General features: G+C 41.1%; 1 protein-coding gene across 11 annotated transcripts in view; it reads right to left on the bottom strand.

The window, feature by feature from the left end:
- dmd (dystrophin) overlaps window positions 1–18,889 on the bottom strand; it is a 234,985-nt gene that overhangs the window by 50,047 nt on the left and 166,049 nt on the right. For 9 of the 11 annotated variants that reach the window (XM_058622682.1, XM_058622687.1, XM_058622685.1 and 6 more), the window contains 15 exons: window positions 18,553–18,700; window positions 18,138–18,263; window positions 17,570–17,719; window positions 17,375–17,473; window positions 16,878–16,977; window positions 15,812–15,981; window positions 15,614–15,731; window positions 14,085–14,296; window positions 13,831–13,985; window positions 12,912–13,101; window positions 8,506–8,678; window positions 8,249–8,405; window positions 7,033–7,144; window positions 5,075–5,343; window positions 4,545–4,691 (listed from right to left, as the gene is read on the bottom strand). In XM_058622682.1, coding sequence (XP_058478665.1) covers window positions 4,545–4,691; window positions 5,075–5,343; window positions 7,033–7,144; window positions 8,249–8,405; window positions 8,506–8,678; window positions 12,912–13,101; window positions 13,831–13,985; window positions 14,085–14,296; window positions 15,614–15,731; window positions 15,812–15,981; window positions 16,878–16,977; window positions 17,375–17,473; window positions 17,570–17,719; window positions 18,138–18,263; window positions 18,553–18,700 — 2,326 coding nt within the window. Of the gene's footprint in view, window positions 1–4,544; window positions 4,692–5,074; window positions 5,344–7,032; window positions 7,145–8,248; window positions 8,406–8,505; window positions 8,679–10,571; window positions 10,675–12,911; window positions 13,102–13,830; window positions 13,986–14,084; window positions 14,297–15,613; window positions 15,732–15,811; window positions 15,982–16,877; window positions 16,978–17,374; window positions 17,474–17,569; window positions 17,720–18,137; window positions 18,264–18,552; window positions 18,701–18,889 lie in introns of those variants that run through there. The other 2 variants (XM_058622692.1, XM_058622693.1) reach the window with 1 other exon arrangement.

The following is an 18,889-nucleotide window of genomic DNA, read 5'->3' as shown; positions in this document are numbered from 1 at the left end:
GCCAGTGGAATCACATGGGGAAACTGATTTAAGCCACCTGACAAAAGTCTTACTTTGGTGCTTTATCGCACCATTAGATTCTCTTTTTCGAAAATAAGTTATATGCAAAGCTACAAAACTTCCATGATATAACTAAGGCAGGTGTAGATTTTATTCAGTGAACCTTTAATTAATTGGCTAAAATCTGTTTCCTTTTGCCCCTGCTGGCAGCACTGTTTTAGGTTTTGGACCAAGCCTCCTTAGCCCCTTTTCCAACACAGGAAATGTTCTCATTAACCCAGGATGTTGAAAAACATTGGTGCGAAATTTCACTCAACCCAAAACTTTCACCGAAAGAAGTACCTACTCGCCACTGGGGACTTTTCAGATTACCAGGAACTCTTGAGGGGCGGGGCTGTGTGCTGAGGAACGCTGATTTGGTGGAACACATTTTGCGTCTGTTTAAGCCAGTGTTGCTGCAAAACACCTTGACACGAGACAGAAGATGGACCAAGAGATCCAGGCTCTTTTGAGCGTATAAGCTGAGGAAGAGGCTCGGAGGGATTTCAAATAGGCGACCCTTTATGTCTGAAAGTTAACAGTTGGATGTAGCCGTTGCCTCACTTAGTCACATGAAATATCACATAAATAATAAACATTTACCATCACCAATATAATCTAGGGATGCACCAAAATGAAAATTGGTGGCCGAAACCTTAAACCGAAAATAAGGAAACACTTGGCTGGAAACCAAAATTATTAAGGAAATTATAATGCCAATTCTGTACCATTATTTTTTTTTTATCTAATTTTGTTGTTATGGCTAGGACTGTGTGTACTTACCTCACTAAAGTCAAGGCATTGCAATTATATATAGATATATAGATTAATATTCATGCATCAAAGAATAAATCAATTAAGAATCTATGAAAATATTTTTTCTGTGCACTGCTCCTGTGCTGTGCGCTTCTCCGTATCCAACGCAGCCTGGTATCATCACTTTAGAGCATTTAATACCGTAGGTGCTTTTGGAACCGTTTTATTGGTGTTCCAAACTGATCTTGGACAGACTCTAAGCGGGAATAGACAGGCACGTGCTAGCCACAGTTTTTGCACGCGTCATCTCAATGTCCTGTTTGGGCCGTTTTCTTTCGGTGTTAAAAGTAAAAACTGAAAAATGGCCAAAAAAAGGCTGATATGTTTTGGTCGCCGAATTTTCGGTGCTAATACAAACTGTACTGTGTTTTGGCATTCAGGGCAGTAATGCAGCAAATGAATCCTGACATGTTACTACACAAACCGACATACTGTATGATCTAACAAAGAATATCAACATGACATGAGAATCTATAATTTTATCTATAAATAAATCTTTACTTTGCTTGGAAATAAGAAATAATCATCTTCAAGACATGCAATAAATATAAACAGTTTCAAAATGTGACGATGGAAGTATTCTGAGGAGTGGTGGTGATTGATGTCCCCGTGTACAGTGACAAATGATATACTCACTGTCTGGAAAAAAGCACTAGAAATAAGGATGGGTAGATGGAGGTAGGGGGGAGGGAGGGAGGTGGCGGAGGGGCACCAAGAACCAAGTATGGAGGCGATAATTGAATTTGTAGTGGAGGAATCAGAGAGGACACAGTCTCCTGTGAGTCTCCTTCAGCTGTGAATGAGCTGTCTATCTAAATGGAGTTGAGATAATTGTGCTAGATCAGCATTGTTCTGTAGGTACACAGAGAAAGAGCTCAGGGGAAGAGAGACACTCAACACGAAGATTATCTTCCAAACTGCAAAATTAATAGAATTTATAATATCATATTACTAAATCATCAAACAACAACAAATCTCAAAAGTGTTTTAACTGCTTGTGGCATTTTTAGGGGAAATGATAGCCATGATAACATTTCTTGGTTATAAATAAAACAAAAAAAATCATGTTTTTTTCCTCAAAGCTTTAAAGTCATCTGCATAAAACCCCACCAGAATGTCCTCATAACATTACAATCCAAGGACATTTAAACGTCCTAAAAGTCCTCTGCAGCTTGACAGACACCTTGTGGATATCTCACTATGTTACACATCACCACCAGCTCATCCCCCTACAGATCAAAATGTTCCCTCAAATAGTTGAGAACTACTGTATATCACTTCAGAAATATGACGCGACCGCATATGAAACCATACATGCCATAGTTGAAGTAACCATTCAACAAAAAAATGGACTTCCTTCAGCTCTAGGGGAAGAGGATATTTCAGTTAAAGTGGTAAAAACAAGCCCATTTGAAAGCACCAACTGTTAACTGTCCTGACTTACATGAACTGAACACAGACATTTTAATCTAATCACTAACATCCTGATAAACACATACTTAATTTAATACTCTATTTAAGCCTCTTTTTTTTTTTATCTGGGGTATACTTCACATAAGAAGCCAGCCGATGCCGAGTGTGTGTGTGTTCTTGACACACTGTTCAATGATCTGATGTTCCCAGGCAACACATGCCGCTCATGTTGGCATGTGGAGCTTTGGCAGATGCTGATTAGTGACAGATTTCTGTTCCGGGAAGTGAATAAGTGGATCATTTTGATCATAGAAATCCTGCAGCCGAGCGACTGAGATGGCTTGTCATCCGGTCTGAGTGGACAGACGAACCAAATGAGATGAAGGCACCATCAGGGGAATGTGTGTGCGTGCGCGTGGTATATGATGGTGAGATGAAGGACAGATGACGATAATAAAGTGATGACTGGTGGACTTCAATGTGACAGGAAACAAAGACATTACCTTTGAGTCCACCTCACCCAATCCATTTCTGCCTGAGTTGTTTTTCGCCATGTCCATAGCGACCTAATTAGAATTGTACAAATGAGAGGAGGAACTTGTTGCAATTACTCAGAGTGGAGTGCACCGTGCCCTCACGCAGACCAATCAGTGTCAACCTTTAAGGTATGAAAGACTATACCTCAAGTAAATCAAGTGATCTGAGAGAGATAATGACACTTGTGCACCTACTTTAGACTCCGTTTCTAGCCTTTGGGAAATCTGGTCTAATAGCGGGAGACTTTGACCAATCACAAGGCAGTTAAGAGATAGAGAGGGCGCTCCTATTGGCTGTTCAACAAAGCAGCTGCACACACAAGTCCCTTTAATGGAAATGTCTATATTCCAGCATCGGTACCAATTGCCTACACTGCAAAGAAACAAAAAAAAAGTTAACTTTTGAGAGAGACTCCAAAGTTTTTCCGAAATTCAGCTACATACAACTTATCATTGAACAGACCATGACATAACACATGTCGTCCAGCTTTTCCTTCTCCAGTGTTTGGTCAAGTTATAACATTACACATCAGATCCTTCTCTTTCTCTCTCTCTCTCTCTCTCTTCTTTTGTCTCTCTACAGTACACTAATTAAGCCGGTGTTCACACCTCCATTATAGGAAAAAGCCTCTGTGTAGGTGCATGTGTGTGTAGCATCTGGTCAAGCGCTGACTTCAGAGAAACAAGCCGTCTGGTCCCGTCACTGCAGTGTCACCATGGAGCCCATCTTTACCTAGGACTCCCTGGCAGTAGTTGGTGTGTCTGGCAGCTGATTGGCTCTATCTGTCACCCTCGGTATCAGTCACTGTCTGATTCCCAGCATGGCTGCCACTGTGTTTATTTAGACTGACAGGGGTCCAAGATGTGCTGCCTCGAGAGTGTGATGCTCTGCATCTCTCAGGTTTTGAAGGGTTGTGGGTTTTTTTTTTTCCACCAAAAACACAGGAGCGGGGTTAGATTTAAATGTAGGTCACCTGTGTTTTGGAATTGAAATGTGAACTGCACCTGTAATGATTTGCCATTATACTCTTGGGACATAGTGTTTTGTGTTGGACTTTGAATTAGTTTTTCATTGGATTTTCTTTTCATTTTCAAGTCCCTATTTTATATTTTAGCTTTTTGTGTTTCTTGACTGTTTTACTTTGTAGTGTCTCCTTAATATGTCACCTCTTGAGATAGCCCCTGCCTTTATCCTGTAAGTGTCTGCCCCACCTTGATGTGTTTCAGAGGGTCCATCACTGATGGCTGACAGACACCAAGATGTGCAGTCACTTTAAACTATTGATCTCCTCTGCTCCCTTTCAGGACCAGGGACAGCACGGCTGCATATGCAAACAGCCTGAAATAATACTGACAGACTGAATCTCTGACACAGTAAACCAGCTCAGCCATTCTATAACAAACTGTGCTGAGATCTGTACAAATATCACCATTACAACCAAGTGGACATCGCCCAACATTGTGTCAACAATAAGTAAAATGGTTATAATTGTAAAAGCAACTGTACAACAGTTCAAAATCAATGCACAACTGTGAGGCTATGCTCTTTGCAAATATCTGTTTTTTAGTATACCTAGATCTGTGAGTTTTTGACACACTGCTGCTACAAGTGGTGACTCAAACACTCTGTGTCTGGATGCTCGTATGCAAAGTGTACACTGTTAAACATACATGCTGCACAGGATCCCATGTGTTTCCATATGGGACTTATTCTGTGTGTTTGTAGGCATAATTGTGTACCTGGAGCAGTCTCCAGCGTGTGTTGAGCTCTTCGATGCGTTCCAGGTTGCTAAGTGACAGCTGGATGTCGGGTGGACCGAAAGTGGACGCCAGCTGGTTCATGTGAGTTACGTCATCTTTAATTGGGGCGATCTCTTCCTGGAACTCCTGTAAAATACACATAAAAAAAAGAAATGCCACGTGTTTTCTTATTAAGTCATTTTAAAGGGCTGTTTCACCCATTAAACTTAAAATTTAATACCTATTCTATTGGGGAGTTGGATTCAATTTTTATTTATTTAATTTTTTAAACAGAAACAGTGTGTCAAGTGTCAAGAAAGCAATACTTTTGAAATTTATATAAAAAGTTTTTATGCTTATCCGAGCCTTTCAGGCCATTGTTCATTTAACATATTTTCCTTTGAACATCTGACAGAAAGTCTCACTTTTAAAACATTATTTTACTCCTTTTCATGACAGAGGCAGAATGATAAAACGATGAAGCAGCGGCGAATGCTGTGAAATTCACCGTGAGCATCACTCAGTCTGACCTTGACTCTTTCGATGTGCTCCGGAAGCGAATCAATCAACAGGTCACCCACAGGTTCCCACGCCTCCTTCACCATCTCTGCCTGCCTCAGCTGACCATCCAGCAAGTCCTCCGCCTCTTGTAGTTCAATCAGCCTGTCCAGAGCAATCTCCAGCCTCCTCTGCCAGTCAGCTGAGTCGATGTTTAGCTGGTCCCACTTCGAAGTCACGTCATCCGCTTCCTTGCGCAGGATTCGAGCCACATTCTGGGCACGCTCCTCTGGACTGATGTCTGAGGGTTAATGAGAAATACAAGTGTCAAGAGTCCTGTTGATAATAGGGGCAGCACATACAATAGAACTGTATCCTATGACTACTGTATTTATATACAAGACTGAATAAATGATTGTAAAATTTATCTCTAACTCTTTAACTTCTAAGCCTCAAAATGTCCCTCTGGATTTTTTTTGCTGAAGGCTGAGTGAAAAAAGGATAGAACCAAGTCTGATCTATGCTGTAAGTAAGTTAAACATATATCTTTATGCTTTGTGAGGGAAAATGTGCACCAGAATTAACGAAGAGAAAATTAATTCCTATTGCTACATGGTAATCATGATTAAGAAGATAGGAAGAAGATCTCCTGCAATCATATTATGACTACAGCGCTAACTCTTCCCCCTCAGCAGCAGTTTAAAATGTGTTGAAAAGCCTCTTTCTCTCTCTTTCAAAACAACCAAACGCATACACAGTAGATGTGACAGAGAGGACCAGCTCCTGGGAGACACAGTCTATCAAACAACCTGTTTGTGGAGAGACAAGCTCCCTGTAACCACACCAAACTGTATTCAAAACCGAGCAAAATGTCAAACACAAAAGCACAGCTTCAATTCTTGCTTTTTTTGACGTCTAAATCCAAAGTTGCAAAGAGTGAATAACTCTCTGAGGGAAGAACTTTTTTTTCTCCTCAGGTGTAGCAGTGACTAACAGCTGGAGTTCATCCTTTCTCCCTCTATTCTCTGACCACGTCTGCACCAGAGTGGATTTAACGGACAAAAGTTAAAGTTCAGCTGCTTTGTATGAGCCAGGTAGCGGGGCTGCTGCTGTGAGCCTGAAGGTGAATCACAAGAATCTGTGCGAGTGCTCACCTCATGTATGTGCCCAGTACCAGGCTTTATCGACAGTCCAATATTGGTAACAATGCCATTAAGACCTGGTTTTATCTGTCCTCAGAGATCTGATCACACGAATGGACAGATGTGTCTGTTGTCAATAAATATTTGTGCGAGTGACAGTTAGAGGGAGAAATGAGCTGCTGTAACGTGAAATGAGATTTGAATCATTAGAACTAATACCTCATTTTAAAGATTGGTGGCTGCAAATAAATCCTCGTATGGTACATAAGAGCTTACACTACGAACAGTACTGACTGAATCACACAGCATGAAAACATCACACTAGGCTTAAGTGCTGACGAGGGACAGCTTGAAACCCTCTACAGTACTTAAAGGAAAGGTTATATTGTTTAAAATAGTGATGTGTCATTCGCAAAATATTTCAGCTCCACAAGCAGCCTCTTTTAGGTGAACGATGAGAGCCAGATCCCTTCTAAGAGCCAATCTTGTTGTTTCCTTTTTCCGTTTTTTTCCGTTGGCCAGTGCGTTGGTACACTCATCTATCCTTTCCTTCAAGGCCTAAACATAAAAATGCACGTGTCTGTTTAGTTATTTTTGCTTGTTTTATGGCACATCCTGTTCTAATGAGTGTTTGGTTTAGAAAGCTCTGTGTTGTGTGTAGTGCAAATTGAATATGAATGCAATCTAAAATACGCCAAATATGATATAAAACGGGATGTTGCTATATTTGGCTAGAAGTGATAATACAGTACATGAAGAGTCAGCTCTTACTGCTGAGCTAAGCCAAATGATCCGTATCTCTTCAAGAGTTACCATTGTGTGTGTGTGTGTGTGTGGTGAGAGGTTACCTCTCTGCTCAAGTGAGGGTGAGTCTCGGGGCAGTTCTGACAGAAATATCCCAACATCGTCCAGACTCTTGGTCACAACTGGCTCTTTAGCTCTCAGGTCTCTCCTGAAGCCCTGTTAGAACACACACAAATACACATATACACACACACACAAACATGTACACAATAGTTAATTAATTGCACTGTTTCTATCATGTTAGCATGTACATCCCTATGTGTTTTTTCTGTCTTCCATACTCAATAAACCATCTACAGGACATTGATTTAAATCCAGGTATCACCGTCATATGTCACTGCATTTTTGTTTTCTGTTTTGATCTGTATGTGTTTCATTTTGCTTTTTATTTCATACCAGGGATGAGACAGCTAACTGAGTGCACCCACAACCACCACCACCCTTGACACATGTCAAAAATGATGACGTTATATTATTATACTGTGTTCCACTTTCTCCTTTCACCTTTAATACATCACTCTGAGACCATTGGGAAAGACAGAAGGTGCAGACAAAATGGCACCACTCACAGAGAGTGAGACATCATTTCAGCTCCAAAAAGGACTTTAAAGACATTAAAGGCATTTTTATTATAACACGAGAAGAGTGACAGACTCATTAATGGACTGGAAATCCTGAGCTTTGTGTCAGACACTCAAACATTCCTCCTTGCACTCGCCCATAGACAAATGGCTTTTAAAAAGCATCGAGGACAAATGTGTGAATCTGTGAAATAATGTGGCGAGGGATGGGCATGCAGGGCAGCCAGTGATGACTCATTTCCCCTGGAGAAAAAAGTCCTCTTTGGTCAAATGTGTTTCCTCCATCATGGTTAAAAAAACCCAGAACATTCCTTGTAGTAGCTGCACAGTCATGTATTCTGTCCTGCAGACAGGAACTTTGATTTGAAAGGTTTTCTGTTGCCTTGCAGATTCTGTCTTGACTCCTACACATTTATTTCAGACAATGGATATTTTGTACGAGCCAATTTAAACCAGAGGAGAATAAGAATTAGGGGAAGGGAAATATTTTCATATATTCCAAGTATATTATTAACCATTGTAATTTTTCTTTTCTTTTTTTACAGTGGGCCTTCTATTTACCTCGTCTCAAAGAAAATAATTATATTAAAAAATACAATTGGGTTAATTTAACTTGAATTTGCCATGAATTCCAATAGAAAAGTAAACTGTCTACATCCCACAGAGTGTTTCCTCCTACCCGGTGTGTGTCCAGTTGTGCCTGCACGGCAGGGACATCGCCACCTACAGGTGGCTCGCGCTCCAGCTGTTGACTTTTCAGCCTCAGCCAGTTGAGAAGCTCTTGCAAGGACATGTGGAGCCTCTTCCATGGGGCCATCTCAGAGTCCAGGTGGGCCCTTGAAAGACAAACAGACATTTTGTTTTGGCTTCAACGAGCTGGTTTTACACAATAAAGTCAACACTTTTCCCTTTTTATCGTGTATAGTTTTTCCTCACCTCATACTGAGGGTCTTGTTGCGCAGGTCGTTCCAGCGCTGGCTCATGTTGTCCAGACGTTTTCGAAGCAGAGCAGCGTCGGCTGTGTTGTCCAGTGAGGCAAGAATCCTTTGGCCATTCTCATCTAGGGAGTGGTACAACTCTGTGTGGCTGTCAATCTCTAACTGAAGATCCTGGTGACACAAACACAAACACTCACATGTGAGGCAAAAAAAAAAGAACAAGAGCACTAAACGATGTTGGAGCCCTTGCTTCAGTCTCTTAGTAATAGCAGCCATATTTTCCTCTGTTCACAGGTAAAGTGCCCCGTAATGGGATCAGAAGCTGAGAAGCTAATTCACTCTCGAGGACTGAGCTGTAATGCAGGGCTTAATGCATTGTTGTGAATGGACCCTCCTGTCACATTAAAATGTCAAAATATTTTATTTGGTGTGGAATCAGCTGGAAGCCACGATGATGGTGGGTCCACCTGTGTGAATTTTTTTTGACTGACAATCCATTATCGAAACTCCTGATGTGGCGGATACGACGTTAGAAGTGAAGCGAGTACTTAACAAACCCATCTCTGTGAAATGAAAATGGAAGACAGCTTCATTACCATGAGCACTTCCTGTTTGAGAACAGCGCAAAAGGGGGAGAAAAAAAAAGTTCACTAAGTGGACAGCAGCAGATGTGATGTCTAACTGAAGGATGTGAAAAGCAAATTAGGAGCCATTATCTTTCATTTTACCTGAGCCCTACTGCCATTTACTTACTGTAAGTAAAATCACAAGGCTTACAGACTGCGCCGTGCGCACTCCCTGCACCGAAAACAAACCAGCCTAAGACACAAAGGCTCACTCTCACTGAAAACATGGCTTAAATGTACAGTATGTCATTTCTGCAGCTAGGGGTCTCTCAATCAATACAGTAGCAGAACATGTAGAATGGTGATGTCAGGAAGAAGCATGTAATAATAAATAAATAAATGAATAAATAAATAAATAAATAAATAAATAAATAAATAAATAAATAAATAAATAAATAAATAAATAAATAAATAAATAAATAAATGCACTCCATGTGCACTCACAAAATACAACAACGCCTCTAAGAGATCAAAAGACATATAATGAAAAGGAAAAAGGAAAAAAAACCACGGTTGCACATAGCAATGGAGCCATGCAGTGAGTTTCCCTTTGTTGATGCCGGCAGCATCAGACTTTCAAAAGTCATTTTGGCTTGATTAGAGTGACTTGTTTTACAATGCACATCTTAAAAGTAGTTTTATTATAAAAAAAAACAAATATATTTGTTTATGTATATGTTTATGAATATGTTTAGTATTTTTTGATAACTTTTTTTGCATACTCTCATGATTGCATCTATGCTGGAGCTCAGTTTTGCATTTTGCACCTTTAAATGAACTGTTCCTGTATCGGCCGTGTTACCACACCTTATATTCAGATTAGAATAAAGCTCTTAAAGAGAAAAAAACATCATATTAAAGGAAGTTCCACTCACTGGAATTTTTATGATAAATTAGATGACATGAAAATTTAATCATACCTGAAGGAAAAATGGGTCATTGCGCCAAAGAAGAGGACACAGTAAAGAATAGAACAAATAAAAAAAAAACAGAAGACAGTGAAGGTGAAGAACAGCGTTAGACTGATGACTGTGGCTTTACAAAGTCTATTACAGATTTGCCTGTAATCTAAATCTGATTTAAATGTTCGCTGATCCCAGTCTTGATAGACCGTGCGTCGACTTGAGCGCTGTCCCTTCATTTATCTTGAACTTTAATATCTTAACACTAAATTAATAGTTTCACATTTCATTATCAACTTAATTTTGTCAGATTTTATGGAATAGCATGTCCACATTTGAGGACAGAGTACAATCAACTTACTTTTAGACTGTTTTCATTAAAAAGAAAAAAAGTCTTGATGAATATAGAAAGTTTGAAAACAAATTTATATTTCAGCAAATAATTAATTTAGACCAACATTCACCATAAAGAAAAGTTAGATAAAAGAACTATAATTACTTATACAAGTACAAAGTGCTTGGTTTTCTTATCCAACCTGAACATGGTAGACCTTCCTGCGCAGCATCTTCCAAACTTTACTCTGGTATCCACAAACTAGAAGTCAAGAATCCTCATCATCTGCTTCATCTGTTCCCTCTACTCCCTAAAGATTAGCTGCCAGTGTAGCTGCATTAACATGTCCTCTGTTTAAATGTGTGTGACACAGAGAGAAATGTGAAGATGAAGAGCGAGGGAGGGAGTATCATGGAGACGTGGAGGGAGAGTTAGTTACACATAAGAGTGGAGATGGAGCTGTCGAGTGTGAGTCAGACTGAGTTACAAAGACGGAAGGGGGTGAGATGGACAGAGAGAGAGGGGCGGATGAGGAAAAGAGACTTTGGGTGCATAAAACGATGAGTGTGCTCATTTTCCAATTAAAAATTATCTGTGTACAGTGTCGTAGCCCGAGATAGTGTGAGTTGCTGCACGACTGTCCGCCATTATAATTAGACACAGAAGACTATCTCAGCACTGCACACAGTGCTGCTGTTGTACTGAGTTGTGTGTGTGTGAATTTGCAGCAGTGTTCCAAAAAATTCATTTCCAAAATCCTACGTTTGCCCGTGACTGAGTGTGTGTGTGTGTGTGTTTGCAGTTGTATTTGTTACCTCTTTAGGACCGTTTCTGGCATAAACACTGACCTTGTCAGGACCAGGAATCGTCATGAAGCCTAAAACCTGGTCCTCATGAGGAACTGGTTAAGCTCGGTTTTGCTTTGTTTAGTCTGTTCAAATAAATGGAAGTCAATACAATGTCCTAAGAAGTATAGCTATGCAAACCTGTGTATGTATGTGTGTGTGTGTGTGTTACTGTGCTGCACCACAAAGAGCGTGTGGGTGCCCGGGTGAAGGGCGAGGGTCAAAATATGTTCTATCACAGAACAGAGCTTTCTCTTCACCACCCACAATGCAGTGGGGGGGAACTCTGCCTTTATCTATGCAGAGCAGCTGTTGACCAATGAAATCCCTCTGTTCTGCCATGTCAAGATTCCTGTCATACCAGCCAGAGCACGGAGAAGAGGAAAACTGTCTTATACTCTGGGTCAAAAAGTGGAAATGTCCTGAAAGTCTGCAACAGCTAGTGCTCAACTCTCTCTCAACATCCACATGCCAATAGGTGCACATACTGTACAATAAAAGACAAAGATAATAACGGTCTTGAGTGTTTCTCTGAACCAAAGAGAGAGCAAATTGAGAGATCATGGCACATAGGAGATGTTGTTCTACAGCTGCCTCCAACAGGAATTGTTTTATTTTGTGACTTCCACTTTTTCATCCTTAATCTAGTCGACAAATTCACCAATTGAAGCAGCAGTAGTCGAGCAGTTCCTGGATCCTTGTGAGCTAAAAACACAGATCTTCTTTATGGACTTTGGTGCAGGAGTGTGAGATGTGTGAGATGCTGAAAAAGGCCGTCTAACAGCAAGAAAAGATGGCGAGCATAACTCTTAAGATATTAGTGACAGTATAGATTTTATTAGTTTAGCCTTTTGTTAAGTGGTATAAATCAGTTTTTCCTTGTGTCCCTGTGTCAGCCATATTTTCAGAGAGAGAGCAAGCCTAGTTCTTGGCATAGGGATCCAGCAGGGGGGGCATGCACTGGTCAAGCTATGTGTCAGTACCTCATACAACCACATCACTTTAAACTCGGGGTGTAAGATATTAGATCTTTTGCTGGTATCCGATATGCTGATACTGATATATATATGTTTTTCCCAGCGGATAAGATTCCTCTGTTCAATATTGAGATTCAAGACATTTCCCTGGTAATTGTTGGAGATTAACCCACATTTTTAGGATTATTAAGTCTTTTTAACTGATCTACATTTCGTTACTGTTCGGCTTGATTTCTGTGTTGGTCGTCTCTTCCCGTGACGGCACTCTAACCACTCAGCGGCAGGCGGTCTGGCGATGTCACGCATAGTATCTACTCAGCGCGCTTTGAACCTCACCAGAGCAGGTACTACAAAAACTAGCTGGTACCAGGTACTATGCTAGTGGAAACGTAACTTAACCGTGCCGGGTTGAGGCGAGATGAGGTCGAGGCGAGTAGAGCCGGTGGAAACATGCTATAAGTGTTGATTATGTAAAGAAAAAAGAAATTGTTTGGCTCTTTTTTCAGACCATCTGTTCATTTCCCATTTTGAAAACCTTTTGAGAAAATCAAAGTCACAATCACACAACAAATAACCAGGTGGTGTGGTCCCATCTTAATATGTGTGGCCTGGAAATCACTCAGTGGAGCAGTGAACAGACTAGGAAACAGGGATATACAGGAGAGTGAGGAGAAGCCATGTGTGTGTCTGTGTGTGTGTGTTAGTGTGTGTATGGCCCACCTTCCATTGTGCCAGCAGGTTCCTGGCTGCCTCAGGCTGCTCCTGAAGTCTCTGCTTGTTGGTAGCATCGATTAACACATTGCAAGTTGTCTCAGCCTCCGTCAGCCAGCTGAGGAACTTCTCCAGGTCCAGGTAGAACTGCTGCAGCAGTCGCAGAGCAGCTTCCAGAGCAGCCTCCCTGTCTGAAACACTGCAGAGGCACAGTCTGTATGACTTTTTTTGATCTTTTTAGTCCTCTTGATCAATCAAAGTGGACAAATCAAAGTGTGTCATATCAGTATCCACTCAGACACAAAAAAGTGGTATTAAACCATCCCCCGCGACCCTCCTGTGGAGGATAAAGTGGTAGAAAATGGATGGATGGATGGATAGTTGTCTCTTCACCATTTAACAACTCATTAGAAAACAAGCTCCAATGACTGAATTATCTGCATAGCAACAAATATAAGTAAAATAGGGGCATTGCATGCGATTTGTAAAATTGTGTTTATACTTAATTAACTAATTAATCTCACATTTTGAAATGTGTTAACCAAAATAAACGCGATTAAAGGTTGGCTTTTCTTCTAATGACTAAATTAATGAGTAATCAGACAGTGTGCATTTCAGACACCATTGTTTAATTTCTTTTTAAACAAATAACTACACAGGTAATCTTAAAATAAAGGCTGGATGACTGCCATCCTGTATGCAACAAGAACATGTGTTGAGAGAGAGAGAGAGAGAGTGAGCAGAACATGCAGGGTAGGTAAGTAGCCGGGCAGCTGCCAGCGTATTACGGACACTATCTGTGCCTAGAGTGGTTCGTTTGCCACCTACTTATTAGTCGCATTATTTTATCACGTTAAACTCGGTTGTATTAATCGCAACGATTAATACATTAACTTTGACAGCCCTAGCTCATTCACAGTATGTGTACCGTTTGCTGATGTGTGTCCATGTTGCCATCATGTTATCGTTGACCTGGGTGACCTTGTGCGTGTCATCATTCGCGTAGAGCGTCAGCAGTTTATTTGCCAGAGCATTGGTTTTATCCACCTGACCCTGACACTGCTGCAGCTCCTTCACAAAGAGCTGTGGAGGGAGACACATATGATTGAATATACTGTATATTCTGAATGTCAAAAGGATAACCGCAATGGCAGAAGTGATGTGAAGTAATGTGCAGCAGACCTTTAGTTCAGCATTTTGTCTCTTCAGTGCATCTGCTGTGTAGGTGATTTCCTGCCAGGACTCTAGCCTCTCACTGGCCCGCATGATGTGATGATCCGCCCCTTTCTTTGCGTCCAGCCAATCGGTGGAGTCCTGCAGCATGTTGTGGAGCTGCTTCGTCCTATCAGAGAGTTTGGTCTGTGAGTCCTCCCAATGAGTCTGAAGCCTGTCAACTGTGATGACAAAGAGAGAGAAAGCAAATGCCACACATGGAAAGTTAAAATGATCATTTCTGAGGTCGTGCTCTACTTTGTTGTTCGTTTTGTCACAAGCTTTTGTTGTGGCATGTTTTCACTAACTTGCTAAACTTGGATCCCCATAAAAAGTCTGAATAGCCCACTTATAATCTCAAATACAAACACATGGACAACAAATGGATGCTATGGGGGCAAGGGATTAGCATATTTGTTGGAGACTATTTTCAGCAGCAGATTAATCCACATTTGTTGCTCCACTGAGTATTTGTGGGAAGAAAAAGCTGCAACAGCTTGTCATATGTTGTCTTACTCCTCTACCATTTCCCTCAGGTATCCCTTGTTTTTCCTGACTTTAATGGCTAACGGTGGCTCTGGCCCAGTATGCTCCGACTAAATCTCACAGTCATAATCATTTAGATCTTCCTCCTCATGAAAATAAAATCTCACACATTGATTTTTATAACGTGTCCAAGCACTGGTGTTCTTTGTGGGGTGTATACTGTTATTTGTATATTATTTATAGCCCTTTGTGGGAAAAGCAGAGTTACTTACAGTTCAGGAGAAGTTCAGCGGCATGCTGCCGTAATTTCAAAAGAGATTCCTGCACTATCATAAGGTCATGGAAGGGTAGATATAAACTACACGGTGGATGGAGACGTATTTGGCCTCATTTCTTTTAGGAGCGTGACCACAGATACGTTCTGGGTCACGTTGGAGAACAGCCTACTCTGCTGATGTCCTCTGACCTCCTAATGTCTCATCATGAACACGAAAATACTTTCACAGTTTCCATACGTTGATTTATTTGTTGCCACCACCACAATATTACCTCTCGCCGCCACGTATAGATTTTCTATTATTTGTGTCTTATTTTGCTATTTCAAGTGAGAAAAATCTTATTTCACTGAAGAACTCCGCACAGCACATTGATTTCCTCAGCCAACCCTTACCCTGCTCTCTCTCTCTCTTTGACTGATTCATTAGGTTTTTATGAACAGAAATGATGTACATGTGTGTCTGCATATTAACTCTAAGTTAAGATGAATTTTAACATGAACTGAATCGCTGGGACCTGTATCTATTTAAGTAACTAAAGTAGTGTTCAATGTTTGGCTGTTGAATTAAAATCAGTGTGTGTTGTCCCACAATGCCATAAAGACTGCTAGAATTTGCATTAATTTCTGTTCAATGGAGGTTGTGTTGGCTTGGTAACATCGGCTGGTGGTGCTATGATATCCATGTGTGTGTGTGTGTGTGTGTGTGTGAGTGTGAGAGAGAGAGAGAGAGACATACTGCGTTCAGTGATCGCGTTGCGTGTCTCCTGATTGCTGGTTTTGTTCTTCAAGTTTTGGGCCGCCGTGACCTGTCTCTCCAGGAGGGGGCGCTTATGGTCCAGCTCCTGCAGTGATTCCTGAAAACACACGCTCATCATTTCAGCAAATTTCGCTTCTTATTCTGATCCAGATACTTGTGAGTTCCTGAGTTCCTCACCATGAGCTTGCCAATGTTCTCGCTGATGTCCTCTAGGTCGGCCACCACCACTCGCTTGTTCTGCACCATGTTGTCCAGCATGGTCAGCCAGTCGGTTAGCTCCGCCCACGACTTGTTGAAGTGAGCCAACGCCGCGGAGTCAGGCATCGAACTACCTGTGAGAGATTCATCTAGTACACACACGTCAAAGACACTGTGAGGTAACAGTAATATCAGTTTTCTAATTCTACCTCGTTTAATAGGTTTGTGTCATGTATGTAAATCTGAATTAAGGACACTAAAGTCAGAAAATAACACGATGGACTTGTGGAAAATAGGCAGTTGACAAACTCTATTTTTAGCTGAAAAACTGTCTAAAGAGGCAAACATATTATTCAGTGGAGCGATTCAGAGGCTTGCTTTCAATTTAAAGATGTGGCCAGCATGGACACATGGAAAAAACAAAAGCTAAAAGCTCACCTAGCAAAATCTGCTTATGTCTATGCTATCTTGAAAAGCTTTATCCCGCAGACAACCGTTTCTAACGGGAAAATTAAGTTTGTAAATTGCTCCCCCTGCCGCACCAAATTCCATATTAAAAGAAATCTGCATGTTTAGCTCAAAAGGGACCCAGAAACTTCTGGACTACCTTTATCTGGTTGGGTTAATTTATCTGGGGTAACATGAAAACATGTCATTCGCAAAATAGGACATTTGAATTTATTGATAGAGGCAGCAGTGGATCAGCTCTTGCTTGCATCTTTGATATAAAAATTATAATTTTCTCAACGGATTTTGGTGCTAGGAGTGAGTGTTGGTCCTGTTGGTAAAGGCTGTCTAACGGTAAGATAAAGCATCAAAAGTATACTTAAGACTTCAGAGACTTATCTTAAGTGTCTAAAATTTGGCACAAGCAGCATACTGAGCGTATACACTGATTTTTTGCAAGGACCTCATACAACCACACTGTAATAAACCTGAACTAGCCCTTTAAATACAAACTTTTCCCATAATCAGTGCAGTCAAACACACACAAAGGATTCTTAATGTGTACGTGTCAACCGCGTGGATAAGAAGTGAGACTTACGGGCTTTTTTGGCCACAAGATGAGCAGCCATTCTCTCTTTGTGCTGCCTCAACAGCTCCAGGATCACTGTCCAGTCTTCTCTCAGCTTGGTATACTTCATCTATCACAAAGTCAAACACGCACACAGAGTTCACGGATAATTGAGTTGTCCAAATGGAATCAAAGGCCTTTATGTGGAAAAGGCAAATATGTTCATCCCTTTGATCTCCAGAAGATGTAAAGTTCTCTTATATATATTAATAAAATACATAATGCGTGTGTGATGAAATGTTTGAAGCAAAGTTCCTCATGCACTGGACTCCTCCGAAGAAACAGCAGGAAATAATGCACAGTGAAATGTGTTCTTTGGTCATCAGCCATGACAATGTACAGTCAACGTTACCAAGACTAATTTTTTATAACATATTTTCTCAACGGAAAATACTGTGTACCATGACAACTATCTCTTAATGCTGTTGTCTTAAGAATCTTCAGTGTTGACTGTTTGATTAACTCACCTTGTCTGGGTGGTAGGGAGGAATGTCCCTGAAGAGTTGATCAGCTCGCAGCAAAACCTCTTCCACCTCTGGTTGTTTAAATTGCACTTCTTCAATGATCTACAAACAGATTTCAGGATTTATTTGAGCCAGAATGGTAATGAAGGTCTATGCTAGGGAAAAACACATTGTTGTGTGTGTGTGTGTTTTTTCTACCCTGGGATGTGGCTCCTCTGGGCTGTGTTCGAGGTTGGCTCTGGTGTGGGATGCCCACGCTGACAGGTCGTCCAGCTGACCCTGCAGCTTCTCCAACTCCTTCAACAAACCCTCAATCTTCAGCTGGCGCTCTGGCAAAGCCCTGGAAACCTAAACACGCAATAACACTGTTGACGTATGGTTCACGATGCCTCAGGTTTATTGGACACCATCATTATCCTGCAACTCTAGTATTTGTTAATTCCCTGCATGATCGAAATCACAAAACCTTTTTCCCTTTCCAAATAAAGCTCTGCTAAGACATTTAACTTATTTTTGCCAGCTTGTAAGCTAAAGCGTATTTTCAAAATAAAAGATCTTTCAAACTCTAATAATCAATAACAACATTTTTATTCAGTCTTTCTGTGCGCCCGGTACCAAATGCCCGGTGGTTGGGGACTGCTGGCTTATGGCATTGTTTGACCCAGTTCTTTTTCAGTAGACACCTATGTTTTGATGACTAAAAATACTTAATACTTCAATGCTAACTAACTGTCGTGCTGTGGGGTTGACAGTAGTAACCACTGACCTGAGCCCAGCGATTGTTGACGATCCTGATGTCTTTTTGTTTGTCCGCAGGAAGTTGTATTTGCCTCAGTCTGGAGTTCAGATTATCCACTGCCACCTGCTTGGAAGGAAGCTCATCCACACGGGCCTAACACACACACACACACACACACACACACACACACATAATTACATGTTCTTAATGCTGGATGTCGCAATAAAACTTTACAGCATCTCAATGGACACCACAGCAATCTCTAAATTAAATGAACCAACGCCCACACAGTCATACATGTTTTTCAAAGCTGAGCATAATAATAAAAGCTGTATCTCATTATGGTAGCAGCTACATTAAATGATGTAAATCAGGGGGCACACACACACACACACAGAAATCAGCTGATTGTACAAACTGCTGTGTTGTGTCTCGATCGTACCTGCACTTTGTCCAGAGTGTCTCTGATGTGCTGAGGCTCTGCAGGCTGCAGAGGGATGGCCAGGACACCCTCTGCCTTGTCCAACCAGCCCAGCATGGAGCCCATGTCCTCCTGCAGCTGCCCTGCTGCCGTACGTGCCTCTGATGACCTGAAGGAGGACCACATCAAGACGTGGAAAGAGGGTTAGATATGGTGCAGAGAACAATTATACACACACACACACACAAAAATGGCTGTCAAGCAGAACAATAACTATTCATTATTGCTGAAGATGCAAAAATGCAATCATTTCTGGATACATTTGATATTCAGTAGAAAAAGCCCTAAAAACCCAAAA

The sequence above is a fragment of the Solea solea genome, chromosome 2, assembly GCF_958295425.1.
Source record: "Solea solea chromosome 2, fSolSol10.1, whole genome shotgun sequence".
Classification (NCBI taxonomy): Eukaryota; Metazoa; Chordata; class Actinopteri; order Pleuronectiformes; family Soleidae; genus Solea; species Solea solea.
The sequence above is the reverse complement of the archived record's forward strand: the minus strand, read 5'-3'. Positions and strand labels throughout refer to the sequence as shown.